Source organism: Numenius arquata, chromosome 8 (assembly GCF_964106895.1).
Source record: "Numenius arquata chromosome 8, bNumArq3.hap1.1, whole genome shotgun sequence".
NCBI lineage: Eukaryota > Metazoa > Chordata > Aves > Charadriiformes > Scolopacidae > Numenius > Numenius arquata.
Window position 1 is genome coordinate 31,003,903 of NC_133583.1, and position 14,598 is coordinate 31,018,500.

A 14,598-nucleotide genomic window follows, 5' to 3' on the forward strand; every position below is an offset into this window, starting at 1 on the left:
CAAAGAACATGTTCATGAGCAATGTACAAAGTAATTATATTGAGAAAGATCACTTTATAACAGAGTATAGATTAATTCATGTTCTCAACTAGGACAACCATAGTAGTTTTAGCAGTTGAATAAAAATTGCCTAGCTATGTTTTCTCTCCTTTCCTGTATTTTTTTTTTAACTCTTGTTTCCCGGTGTTGCTTAACCAGGGAGCAGACTTCATAGAAACTCAATCAATGTTTTGGTAAGCATCTTAAAATGCTTAGTCGGGGAGGATCTGATGAAGATGGCTTAATGCAGATCAATTCCAAGCACAGCTGAGTCACCACATGCCAGCCTGAGACCTGCTCTGGGAGGATCTTTCTCTGGAGACCCAGCAGGTATATCACACAGCAGGCAAATACTCACCATGTTGTCCATCCTAGCATAGCTTCTTTCTGCCAGCATGCCCAGTCTACGATTTTTGCCATGACCAACAATCAGAAAATAGCACAACTGAATGTATATTCTTCAAACTATTTTTATGGTAAAGTCTTGCTGAAATTAAACTACCTTTGAATGAAGAGTTTAACTTCAAGAGTTCTCTTTAAACTCCCCATCCAAACATATATTAAAGTCTAATTTGAAAATTTGCACTAGAGAGAAGTTGCACTCTTGAGGACAAAAAATTGCTTCTGAGGACAAAAAAAGATTATTCTTACACAAATAAGGCCGTCATACAGAATGACTAGGAAGTCTAAGTTGTTTGTTTTGTGCACTTACCAGAAGCACAGCTATGCTATTAAATTTTGTCTTTGAAATAGAAAGAAAAGTGACAAATAATGTCGGTGGGGAACAGACACAGTATACCACATCACAGTCCTGAACATAACATCTCCAACCACATTTCACTTGCCCTCTGAACTGAGGTAGAGCTAGAATTCTTTGTTCAGGCAAAAGTCTCCCAGACCACAGTAGCAGGAACAACAAGGATTTTTCTGAAGATTAATAAAGAGAAATTTCTAATTACCAATTACTTATACAGCTACAAACCAAAAAGCCTGCATGCACAAATACATGTGCATCAGCTCCAAAATTTAGGTTTTTTTTTCTTTACTCCATCAAATAAGATGCAACAGCACTTCTACTTTATTTACCAGCTTGATATAGTTGTGTGCCATGGATGGTTCACCACCACCAGAGAGCACCAAAGGCACAAGCTGACATGTAACCAACAGTCAGTCTGTCCATCTAAATCAAATCTGTTTAACCTTTGTGAAGCTGTCAGCTGGGTACGAGTGTCATCTTCCCAGCCCAGCTGAATCACTCTGAGCTGCAAAACTATAGCTGTGCTGTTTGGCATTCAGGAAGCTCTGTAGATCAGACATTTTGGAGGCTGCCTGCCAAACAGCTTCACTGTATATGCAACTTTTTACCCTCTATGTGAGTTTATAACACAGTTTGTAAGGCCCTAACAAGGACAAACTACAAAACAGCTGTACATTTGGAGAATTCATGTTTCTTGTTTTGAAAGTCAAGCTTGATCCAAAGCTATTTAAGTCAACTGAAAGGGTCAGGGATTTACCTTCCTTCCCCAATGCTGCCCACTTGGGAGAAGAGACAAAGAGCAAAAAATATCCCCTCTTCCATGGAGGAGTCAGCTTTGGGAATAAAGTCAGACATCTAAATATATTACACCAGATTTCTTTGTGGACACTCACAATCATGCACAGTCATTCCTACAGCTATAGTCTTGGCTCTAGTTTTTCCATATAACCAGTTAAAAGCATTTGCAGGACTCCTGTTGACTGGTACCCTGAAGATAAATGGAACTGTGCCTAATCTCTGCCCAACCTCCCCATCCACTCTCCCGTTGCCACTGTGCAGACACATGTATTACCTTACCTGAGAACTGCCACTGAAGCCTGGAGGTTGGCTATACTCCGTGGAATCAATAATACTACTGCAAAACCAAAAGAAAGTCTGTTTAAATCACTGTACAATCATCCTTTATCATTTTTAACCCATTTGTTATTCCCCCTTTTACATCCTGCAGCATACTTGCCTTTGAAATTCATTTTACAGACAGGGAAGACAAGGTTATTTTTTGTTTGGGGGTTTGGGAGGGATTTTTTTTTTAAATACAGGGATCTTGCAGCAGAATGCCGTCACACACAATTATGTGTAGTGCAATCTAATAATTTCTAATTAGAATGCAAAAGCATATCTTTTGTATGAAATATGCAGGATAAGACATTCTGAAAATAACATGCTACCATTGGTTTTCAGTTCCTTTCAAAAAGAAGAAAGTTTAATGCCACAGCAATTGAAACAGCTCTGTGAAAAGAAGAGCTAGAGGAATCAGCTTAAGACAGACTAGTATTCCAGACATCTCTGAAGACACACAAAACAGACAAGTAATGAAACACAGAACTAAAAAAATACTGACATCCAGGATTACTATTAGAAAATGCTACACCTTATATAGCTACATAGTATCTATGACATAACATAGCTTAAATCACTGTTTTGAAAACATAGCATGCATACACAACCTCAAGAGATCTAACTTTCAAAACTGCAAAAGGATATACTGACATAAGCAGAAAACAGGGCATTCAGTATTCTTGCACATATGAGCAAAATATTTAGCTCTCACAGTAAGACACCAGAGTCAGATTAACGTACCCTTATCACTCAAATTTAAAATATTTTTAGGATAAGTAAAGGTTTGTACACACAAACATAATTTATTATGGACAACACATTACAAACACCACCAAGATTCATTTCTAAAAAAATCTTGAACTCATTTCTGCTACGTCATTTGGCTTGGACAGAAAAGAAGCTATCTGGCTTTGTTAGTCTTACTTATGAGGTAACCTTAGATTTAAGCATTGCTTGGGAAAGCAGGAGGTTTCTTTAAAAAGCTGCCAGAACACTGCTACAGGTCCTGGTTTTCTAAAAGATGATTCTACCTATTGATGTTTATGTAACAGCTGCCAGAACTGATGAGTAGACTTGACATTCTTGGTCATGAAACAAGTGGTTTGGCTGAAATGTCGGTCAGGGAACCTGCAAGTCTAGAAGCATGAAACAGTGGTACTAGTGCTTCAATATTTCTCTGAATGTTTACAGCTCCCCTGGAGGTGGAGGGAAGTAGAAATAGAAGATGAGAGATGATTTTAAAGTCTCATTAGTGGTTAACTTGCAAGACGAGATTGATTTGGCTTCTGTTACAGGCAAGACAAAAGCTAAAAACCAAGAAAATCTGAGGGATAAAAATCATTATTTGCTGCGAGCTATTGCAAGGGAGAAAACAGCAGAGCTGTTTCAGGCATGGTTGGGGACAATGAACTTTAAATTAGAATGTGGCCACATGAAATAATGAAACACAGCAGATCCTGCATGAGTAAGATGCTCAACTGGAAAGCAATGAAAAAGTACTCCATTCTGAGACAGGTATAGTGGCAATTAACAGCAAAATACACAGACTTAGAGCGTCTGGTCTCGTTTTGCTGCAGGTTGTCTGGTGATGTAAAACCTTCAAGAGTGCAGACGTCATCTCCCTAACCAGAATACAAATTCAAAGTCATTTCTGTGCAGCGCCTGTAGCAGAGTTAACTAGAAAGTGCTTGAATGTTTTCCTCCCTTTTAAAAACAGGGTGCAAATAATCAGAAAGTTACAAAAGTTCCTTCTGAATTATTTTTAAAAAGCTGCAACATTAGGTCAATTAGAAAATTCAGCTACGCTAACACGACATATTTACAAATCTGGAGCAACAACAACAAAAAAGCAGCAACCCACAGACTATAAATCCCATTTGTTATACCCTTACGGTGGTGGGAGGGGGTACTTAGAACAAATGGAGGGGAAAGAGATCAGAATTGCAATAACTGAATCAGAGTTACCAGGAAACCAATTTTTAGATTGGAATCTTTCCCCAGAAACTCCTATTAGAGTGATAGTTTATTATTGCTGTTACTGCCTGAATATGCAGTCATGGAGAAGTTGCTTATTTGTATCTCCTGTTTGCAGCATTTACTGGTAGCAAAAATAGCACATGCGCCTGTTCAGAAAAACCCAAAACAGAACTATTTGTTCTTTCCCCTTATTCTTCCCCTCTTGTTCTCTATTAGTATAGAAGCCCAGCGATCTGCAAGGCTGTAAACAAGTGCTGTGCTATTACCCAATTTAATATTTCATCATACCCTGTACAAGCGTAAGAGAAAACACGTGTTTCTTGAAGCTGAGAATGCATTGAACATGATAGCCATACTTGGGTTTTTTGTTAAAGAACTTATGAAGAAAGATGGGGTGGCATAGCAATTTCACATTTTGAAGGTGTTAGGAGTGCAGCAAAAAAAAAAGCTACAAACAATGAAAAGAAACAGAATTAATGAAGCAAGCCTGTGATTTAGAGGAAGTAGATGAATAAGGGCAAGTCACTAGAGACCAGATAAAACTGAATTCCAAAGAACTCTTATTTTCTTGAACTTTAAATTCAAAGGCTAAAAAGTCTTTCTTCATCTCAGCAAGGGTCTGTGATAAACTTGTACTATTTATAAGACACATTAGTAAAATTTTATACAATTATATTACATTAGCAGGGTGTTAAGCATGTTAACAAGTTATATTCCAATTTAAAGATACCATTTTAATTCACTGATAAGTTAATAACTATCTGCAAGTTTAATAACATTTCAAGATGGAAGTGAAACCATCCCAAGCTATCTTTGTATTTCATTCTTAATGATTCACAGCATCTCTAAAATGCACTTTGGAGATTAAATATTTCAGTTAACAAAGCTGAAAAAAAAATCAGCATATTTTAAAGCTCCTATCAGCTGCTCTGCAGCATTCTTTCCAAGGAGGAATCAAAGTTACAGCTTGAGATACTCTCCGAAACCTACATTTAATGTTGAAAAGAGAATGAGTTTCAAGTGATAGACCTTTCTGGAATCTGAGTTCTGGTAATTCAAATCAATTCAATTACTTGGATTATACAAAACTGTCAGAACAGGGCAGGGACAGAAGTGACAAGAGTCTAGCAATGACTGATGCCTGTTCAGACACTTCCTTTAGGTACTATTTTCTCTTCAACCACTCAAGACTACTTCTTAACACAGGAATGTCATTAAGAAACAGAAAAGTGGTCTTTTCAAGCCAAGACAAAGAGACAACCCAGATATAATAGGATGTCTAGGGTATCACACCCCTAGTATGTTGTACCAGAGGAAAAACCCAGAAGTTCAAGATACACCCAAGATGGAACCAGACAAGCATAAGAAGATCAGGCAAGAAAGAGCCCATGGTCTCTGCACTGCCATGGTCTCAACCCACTGCCATCTCCCAGCAGACCCTCAGGTGAAGTACACCAATCCAAAGTCACTAAAATATTTTGGACACTATCTTACATCTTCAAAAGCAAGAACTGAGAATGATTGACACTAGGACATGAAATGATCAGGCTTAAAGGAATAATATGAAATTCTCAGTAGACCGAAACCAGTGCAGGTCTCACAGCAGATATCCACCCCCCTCCCCACCACACCCCCCCACAACTCTTTCACCAAAACTCTTGGGCTTAAAATGCTATTCTAGCTTTCAGCAGATTTAAAAAAAAAAAAAAAAAAAAGGCTATTTGGGAGCTTGTTTGTTAGCTTGGCTCAAGAGATACATTTCTACTCATGAGTAGGATCTTCTGTTAAAAAAAAAAAAAAAAGGTAGGTTCCTAGGGCTGAAGGCATTCAACATATAACAAATTCAGCCCAGTGCTCAAGTTGTCCCCAAGCAGCAGTACCATGAAGCAAGCAACAAGTGATCTTTTTAATAGCCAATAATCAGAAAACCAGTAGAACCTGACAAAAATCCATCAGCTTCACAAAACCGCTTCTTGGCAACACAGCAATAACCCACATCAAAAAACATATCTGCACCCAAAAAATTAAACAAGCGGTCAAGAGCAGAGTAACAAACATTGTTCCCATCCATCCTAGCCATACTGCTGTCCTTTCCCCCTGGGCCAGTCAGAGCTTCATAGAAAAATTAAGATTCTGGTCTCAATGTCCAGAAATAGCATATTAGTAAAAAATCCCAGCCAACATTGCCAGGCTCCTTACCAGAGCACTGTATCTAAATCTCTGTTGGGGAGGAAATCTGATCATTTTTTCCTACTTCTGGGCTATTAGGTTTAGAGCTGCCAACTGCAGAAAGGTACCAGTACAATTTTATAACAGACATCAACAGTTTAGAGAACTATTAAGAGGTAAGAGAGATTAAAAACTTGACCCTGTGAAATCAGAGCTTTCTTACAACCAAAAAAAACCACTATGAAGTAGTAAAGCATTTCAAACCTTGACACATGCAACTTGGACACAAGAAGCATCTGCAATTTTATCATCAAGAAACCAGACTCAGAATATTCCAGACAGAAAAGCCACATTGAAAATAGGATACCAGAAAGGCATTTCATTAAATCTAAACAGCCAGCAGATAAACAGAATCAATAGGCTGTATATTTTAAATTTTGATCCTGTAAGCCCATACTTTTAGTCATTCACACTGAGTGAAGAAGTCAGAGGACACCAATATTATACGAAGTTAAGACTTTTCAAATGCCAAGCAGAACTGCATAACATTCAGATAGCATGTATTTAACAGTAATACTTCATACCATAGCAAAGGCTTATGACTCAAGTTAATTAATCCACACTACATTTTAAACCATCAGCTTTCCACAGCATCTGGTTTAAAGTAAACTTTTCATCCAATTGCAGACTCAGCTTTTTCTTCACTGCTTTGTTCACATAAAATTTACACCAATCAAAAACAGAACAGGAAAATATTGTACGGCACTCAGAAAAAGTAGCTTTGCTTGTATTTTGGGCATGGCATGGAAAGGACTAGCAAGTATAGTGGAATATGTACAGCTTGAAATCCAAGTTCTGAGTTGCAAGCTCCATACCTGTGTGAAGGTGAAGGAGCCTCAAACTGTGGCACCGTACTGTCCTCACTGACTGGGGAATACAAGCCACTCATTTCCTGAAACAGAAAGCCACATTACAGCAAAGCTGACAAAACAAGAGTAGTAGGCACTGTCTAACATTCACACAGTAATTTTTGTTTTCCAAGCAGATAACCAACTGTATCTACATTTATGCAACTCTCATCTAGAAGCCTTTACTATACCCAAAGAAACATTTATTTCCTTAGATTTGTTTTCCCCCCATTATGATTCAAACTGGTAGTCAGAAATCCTACAACAGCACTGCTTTTTGCCCCAAAAGAGGCAGTTCCAAAGTTCACACTCCAAAAAGTCAATGCATTTGGTTACCATTCAATTGTCTCTAACCCAGCACCTCCCTTAAACGTGGCAGAACAAGCAAACTGTCACTGCATTTGAGATACGTGCAAACTTTTATCTAATAGCCTTTGCACTTGAAAGTAATGCTGGTCATGGCAAGAACAGCCACAAGATGACAGGGCAAAGGTGGTATCGTGCTCCAGACTTAAAAGAGGATCTATCAGTCTTCTGTGGAGCAAGTGCACAAGAGAAACTTCACACATAAACTTGGCTTTGTCACCACCAGACTAAATCACTGCTGTGTACCCAGGATGAGGCTGTACCTTTCATCTGTTCGAGAAATGGAAGCTATGCAGGATGCTGAAGCTCATTAGTTAGGGGGGCAAAGTGTTCCAGGACAACATTACTTGTGCTTTTCAAATTCCCACTAGGTGCCCATTAGTTGTTAGGCAGAAAGTAGGATATTTGTTATGAGAGAGATCCCAGGCTTTAGAGGTCAGAACCAAGGTCACTATCACACAACAGGTACGTACCCCAGCTGCAGTCCACTGAAGCATCTGATTTAAATGCAGAAAAGCAGGTAGCTAGATACTTGAGGGATCCCACAGCTTTGGGAATAGCTTCTCCTAAATCTGAAGGCTTATTTTACCAGTCTCAAGGAAACATGCTAAGGTGTATTTATTTCCCAAGAACTGAGAAACATTTAAGGAAATAGGTCTGAAAAATGCTGTTATCTACCAAGTTACAATTTGCATAGCCATCAGCTGAAGAGAAGTTCCTGCAGTTGTCAATTCTATTTATATTTTGATAATTTATCAGCACGCGTATAAATCTGAAGTGAAGAAATCCAAAAGGCTTTTGGGCAGTGGTTGGGAGCTCATGCTGAGCTGCTTGAGACAAGCAAGAAGAGAGAAGCAGGCCTGCAAACTGATTCCCAAGAAGCTTTAAGGGAATGCTATTTTGAGAGGTGGCAGTCTGATGCATTCCTGAAACACTAATTTCCTACTCCAAGATCAAAACACTAGAATGATTAGAAAAAAGAATCAACTAGGAACCTAAGGACTCAATAAGGACAAAAGGATTGAACTGACGGGTTTACAAATACTTGGAGAATAGCTCTTAAAAAATCTCAAGAGATCCCCATCATTAAGGAATTAAGAGAATTATATCAGGAGGCAGCAGATTGCTTCTGTTTTGACATGCAGCAGGAGCTGGTACTGTTCCTGCCCAGTCTCTGTATTACACCTCTCTTGTGCACCCCCCCAATACTTCTCTATTTGAAAAGTGGCAAGCTGCTAAGATTTAAATAGCCCACGAAAATAGCCAGAACACTGCAACGCACCAAAGTTGTTAGTTATGATCAATACACCAGCTGTTGATTTCCAGCAATACTTACTAAAATACTTACTACCAACACATACAAATTGAAAGATATGATTATGTAAGAGCTACGTTTCAACAAAGTCCCCTCTTACCAACCTGCAGCTTGCAGGCATCACCTAAATGAACAAATTAAAGAAAGACCATCATCTGTTCATTTTCCCATTACTGACTCAAATGCCATAAATTTAACACAGCAGCCCCACAGCAAGGCAGACAGCTTGATGAAAATGAAAAATTGCCAGAGTCAGAACAATGACTGGGCACCTCACCTCTACTCGTTTAATATCTTCTTCCAGAACACTTAGCTCCTTCTGGATCTGCTCCAATTGCTGTGGATAAGAGAATGGGAGAAGTCTAAATCAATCTGCACTGCACCACCACCAAGATAAATTATAATCTTTTCAGAAAGGAACCTGAACTATCTTAACTAGTGTGCTACACGACTCAAAGTCACTAGGCAGGAAGTTTGTAGGCATAGATTAACGTAAGTGTGCACATAAACCATGTTCAAGACAGTTATTGTGAAACAGTACAAAAATGAGCATGAGGTACTTTGATATCAATCACAAAGAGACCCACGTTACCCAAACTAATACTTTTATGCTCTAACATCTTCCATGCAAGGTATAACTGGTTTACAAACACTGAACATAATTAGAAAAAAAACCCACCATGAACTGAACAGCGATCATTTCACCCTTCAACAAAACATGAAATGCTTTGCTAAAAGGTGTTAAGAGTATTTCTCATGCTAGCAGTTCACCTGCCAATAGCCAATTTAAAGTTATTGACAAAATTTTCAGATTGGCAAACACCTCTTATGACCAGAGACATTTGCTCCAGCACCAAGCAAGCACATGGCATTTCTTTCAAAGGTGTGATACTTACCATGGATTACACCATAAACTCCAGTCAATCCGAGGGCTATCCCTGAAAGGGTCAGAAGGGGACTTCCCCTCTCCCCAGTCAACATCCCCTTTCCCTTCTTTGTGTCACACGTAATATTTTTCAGGTTTTTGAACTTACTTTTCAGTCAGCTTCACTCATCTCTAGCAACTGCGAAGCCACAGACTTGGTGACTGTTTACCCTTAAGCAAGAGCATCATCTGCTTACCAGGTGTAACTCTGACCCTCATCCAGCAGATGTGTCCCACCCAAACATCCACACAAACTATACCCAGCCTTGCAAGACTCAAACACATGCACTTCTCCAGCTGAAAGCTCCAACTCTGGATCTAAACAGAAAAATCTCAAGTCCAAGGCAAGTCTGGTTCAGTAAGATGCACAAGTCTATTGAATACATCGAGAACTGAAAGTCCATCTGACTCTCCTCAGCTCACAGTAAAAAAATCCACAGACAACTAGCACTGTGGCATCTGACCAGAAGCTGTTACCAAGTTGGCAAGTCCACTGAAAGCTTATTAAGCACAACACATTCCCTAAAGGCCAGACAAATTTTTGTCATTTTCAATTTACAAGGTAATATCAAATTGCCCAAATCCAAAGTTAGTAGTATTGCAAGACATATTACTCTTAGAATGACATATTCCCAAGAACATTTGGCAAGCTGTTCCCAAAGACTTATTCCCTCAAGTGCTTAAGCTTAATCCTTTAAGTGGCAGAAAGTTTTGCTTAAAGGAAAACACACCCAACACTTAAACCCCTACTATTGATCAACATTCCAAATGTCTGTATGCTCTGCTTTAGATAATTCCCTATTTTAATTTACCTTTTCAACATTAAAAAAAGCTTCTGTCCCTGAAGGCAGGAGAGAAAAGGACTGCTAAGTCCACACCTATTTCTAACATGGCTGCTTCTTCCTTGGAATGAGATGACATTGTGTTTATATCATAGTCTTTCTGCTCTGAAGGTTTCAGTTTATATTTCATTTGAGTCACAGACAGCACAAGTTTAATAGTTTAAAACTAGACTGCCACAGATAATTTACAAACCACTACACCATAACAGATAATTGCATTTTCACTTGCAACACCTAAAGCAAGAATAGCAGGTGGTGCTATAGCTCCAAGATTAGTGGTAAAGTTAACTGACACTTCCAGAGCACGAGTCCTGCCCACACTCAGCTCCAGCAGACAAATACCATTAGTCCCCCACTTTCATAAATCCCATTTAAAAGAAGTTACAAAAACACTTAAAAGTTCCAAAATTACAGCAAGGAAAATAGCTATCTACAATGTAATGGCTTACAGCCAAACTGAACAACAGAAAAGTAAGTGAGAGTTGTTGCCATCACAAACAGGAGACCTTTTATAGGGACAAGAGCAGAGACTTTTTTTACTGGCCAGCTTTTATTAACTACTTCACAGAAGTCAGAACTACAAGGACTTCATATACTAATTCTTCCTTCTAGTTATATTATGGCAAGCAATTTGAACGTACTATAAACTTACCTGATAGTAGCAAGTCTAAAAAGTAGGCAAGTGTGTTTCATGCTTATGTTAGGAAAAGTCTTCTCATACTGTCCATATCAAATGAGTTACTAATACATACATTGAGACTTTTTTTCGGTAGGTTGGCTCAAGTATTTCATGGTTTAGCTTTAATCTTTCAAAGACCTTAAATCAGTCCACATTCATTCCAATTAAACTTTGAAAAATGAGACTGATTTATAATTGCCAGCCATTGAGGGACATTTAAGGAAAGCCAAATGAATTATAGTCCTTGCAGTATATCCAGATTTATGGGCCTTTAATTTGATTTTCACTATGTTGGGCACAGAAAGCAAGCCAAGTCCTGTCCTGATGATGGGCAGAATCACACCTGTCAAACTTCAGATTAAGTCAGCAAAAACACTTAGAATGAACACTGAAATGTACACTAAAATAGAAGCACATATTATAAACTCTTCTCGGACACAGATGCTTTCCGAAAACTGAAGATGCCAATGTGGACAAGGAGAAGGCTTCAATTCAGCAGTTAAACCTCATGATTTCAACTCCACTGAATGAACTACACTAAGTTGGTGTATAAAGTTCTGGTCCCACATTACACACAAACACATAAATACAAAAGAAAAATTATGACATCAAAATAGCCTATGTTCCTTGTGAGCTCTGGAAAAGTGTTTCCCTCTGCGGTAGCTTCTTGACTTGAACGTCTGAAACCAAGGTTCTCATATCATTCTTTTCAGGTAACCTTTCAGATCCAAACCCCTTTCACAACCACAAGGCAGTTCCCCTGAAAACTCTCTAGTTTAAGTCTGAAGCTGACTTAGACACACATACAAAGAGTTCGTCAGAGACAACTCTCAGCCCTGGACTATGTGGATGAAGGGAAACCCCCTGGCTAGAGCTGCTCAGAGACAGAGAAACCCCGCTGTGCTACTGAATTTCCACATAAGACTCTTGGGTGGAAATATTAATTTGAACTTACACAATGCTAAACACCAGGTCATGTTCAGTTTGATTTCAGTTGGCTATCTACTAACAAGCATAGCTGGGCACAGTGCTGAGGTTTCATCCTTGGGCTTCCTGTTTTTCCTGGACGGAGAGCCCCTCAGGATGCAGTGACTTCATCCTTTGTGTTTGTGGAACACAGAGAGAAAGCAATCCTGACCGGGTCTCCTGGTGCCAGTTCTAAATGTTTGCAAAAAAACTAAAAGCTCAGAGCCTCCCAGTGCCACAGAGACAGCCTAGAAAAATGCAGGAGGGAAGGAGTCATATACCCTTGACCAACTGCCTTTCCAGTTCTTGAAAAAGCACAAGCAAAGAACAACAGAAGTTATTTTCTACAGAAATACTGTGAAATCACCAACACTATTCTGCTAAGCAGCTTAAACAGAGCATTCACACTTTTGAAATCTCACAAGTCACATTATGTTCTATCACACACCATCAAGGCTCCAATCTAAACCCCTCAATGTATATTCATCACAATATACACTGTAGACCAAGAAAGACAAGACTATTACCAGAAGGAACAATTTTTTTCTCCAGACACATATAACCATTGCACCAACCAGGACAGAGTGAAAAATATCATCTGTCCAGCTGAGGAGAATAATTCAGGTAGTCTCTGTAGATAATATCTTCATTCTATCCCACAACTTCATCCATCCAACATGATCTTTTCCTACCTCTTTTTCTTTCATCAACTACTGCTCTAACAAACTTGAGTGTAAACTAAAGTATCAACAGCTGAACCTCTCCTAAAGGTATTCAGTGAAATGAATTTCTTACCATAGAACTCAATACCTCAATAACTCTACAGCAAATAAGATCAATTTCTCTCTGGAAACACATTGGGAGTCTTGTCTGTCTCTGGGTTTTCCTTCCATTATTGCTTCAGATACAGAGCCTATTACAACATACAGGGCAACTATGGCAAGGAAGTAATCTTCAGAGTTTAGAGAGATTTTAGCCTTTTAAATTAATTGCAAATCTCACTTATTTTGATATAACACTTCACTGTTACTAAGTCTTTGCACAAGTGGAAAAGGTGCAAGGATTCTTTCCATGTGAAGCCATGAACACCTGAGCCTCTGCAAATCACTTTCATTGGTGAAACATGGCATCCAAGCCTTTTAGACACACAGGCAGTCCAGCTGTAACAGATATATCTGCAGGGAATATTTCCTCTCTCTGATCAATACTTCCTCTAAATGGTAAACATTTCCTCTTAACTGAAGAAGAGCTAGCAGAAAAGTTTGAGAACAACGTCCTGGTTGAGTTGTTTAACATACAGAATTCCTAAGGGTAGGAGGAAGGAGATGCCTAGCTGATCAAAAATGTTTCATATCTTGAATTTTCCCCCTTTGATTTAAATCCTCCAGTTTGGGTTGCAGGAGCAATGCTTTGAAGGCTTACTGATAGGGTCTGATAGAAAAGTGTCACAAGAAAAAGATACCTGGGGCAGGGAACAAAGCTGTCTAAACATTTAGATTAATTGCCTTAGAGTTTAATACATCACTGTACATGCTGCCTAGCTCCTAGCAGGTTGCCCCCTCTTTTTCTTTGGAAAGACCTCTCCACTTCAGTAAGGCGAGTCAGCTATTATACATTGATGTTTACATGATAATCTCAAGCTTGCTGCTCATACAGTAGCTGTATTCCTGGCTTATCACTGCAGTCAGAGCTCACATCTCTCATTGAGCAGATTAGAAATGCAAATAGATTTAAAATACCAGTTATTTAAGTGCAGTGGATAGAAAAAGAGATTACTATAGCTATAAACTCACCTCAGGAGTCCTGGAATGTAATCAAGACTATATGACAACATAAGAGCATGACTGATTTCTAGTTCTGTCACCTCCTCTTGCTTATTCATTAGTTCATCCATGTGTGTATGCACAGAACAATAAGACTTGACAGGTGAAGTGATTAACACAAGGTAATGACATCCCTGGAGAATTCATGCTTATAATTCCCTGCAATTATCCCACAATAACTAATAACTTCTCTTCTTTTTAGTATTTAACATGCTCATGATACAGAGTAAGTGAAGACAGCTGGATAGATACGTACATTTGAGGTTGAATAGAATGAGGATGATTCTGAAATGCTGAGCAGGCACTCAGGGAAGCAAACCTGAGACATTTCAGGATTACTTCTCTGTCTCAGGATGTCTACCAGATGAAAACAGCCCCCTTGAATCAGCAGACATGAAAGAGGTCTTGTTTGTTAGATATGATAGACTTAATAAAGTGTTATTAGAAAGAAAAATCCCAGGAAACATAATAATAAAGTGACAGCTGCCAAAAGAAGTATGAATGGATTTTAGGGGATATCACCTGTATGTTGTAGAACTTGATTTGTGGTACTAATTGTTAAGCTCAGTATCATCCTTAAGTAAGCAATGGTGCTACTCCACAGAAACAAGCACTATCCATCAGGTAGCTGAGCTAACACTTTACAACAAATTACATATATGATATGTATGGTGGTGTCTAACTTCATTTGGTAACATTCAAATCCTCACAAG

General features: G+C 38.8%; 1 protein-coding gene across 1 annotated transcript in view; it reads right to left on the reverse strand.

Moving 5' to 3' along the window:
- The window catches only part of COP1 (COP1 E3 ubiquitin ligase), a 126,280-nt gene that overhangs the window by 93,271 nt on the left and 18,411 nt on the right, over positions 1-14,598 (reverse strand). Inside the window, exons 7-9 of the mRNA XM_074151760.1 lie at positions 8,928-8,987; positions 6,937-7,013; positions 1,874-1,931 (exon numbers count right to left, since the gene is read on the reverse strand). Of these exons, the coding sequence (XP_074007861.1) occupies positions 1,874-1,931; positions 6,937-7,013; positions 8,928-8,987 (195 nt within the window). The remainder of the gene's footprint in view (positions 1-1,873; positions 1,932-6,936; positions 7,014-8,927; positions 8,988-14,598) is intronic.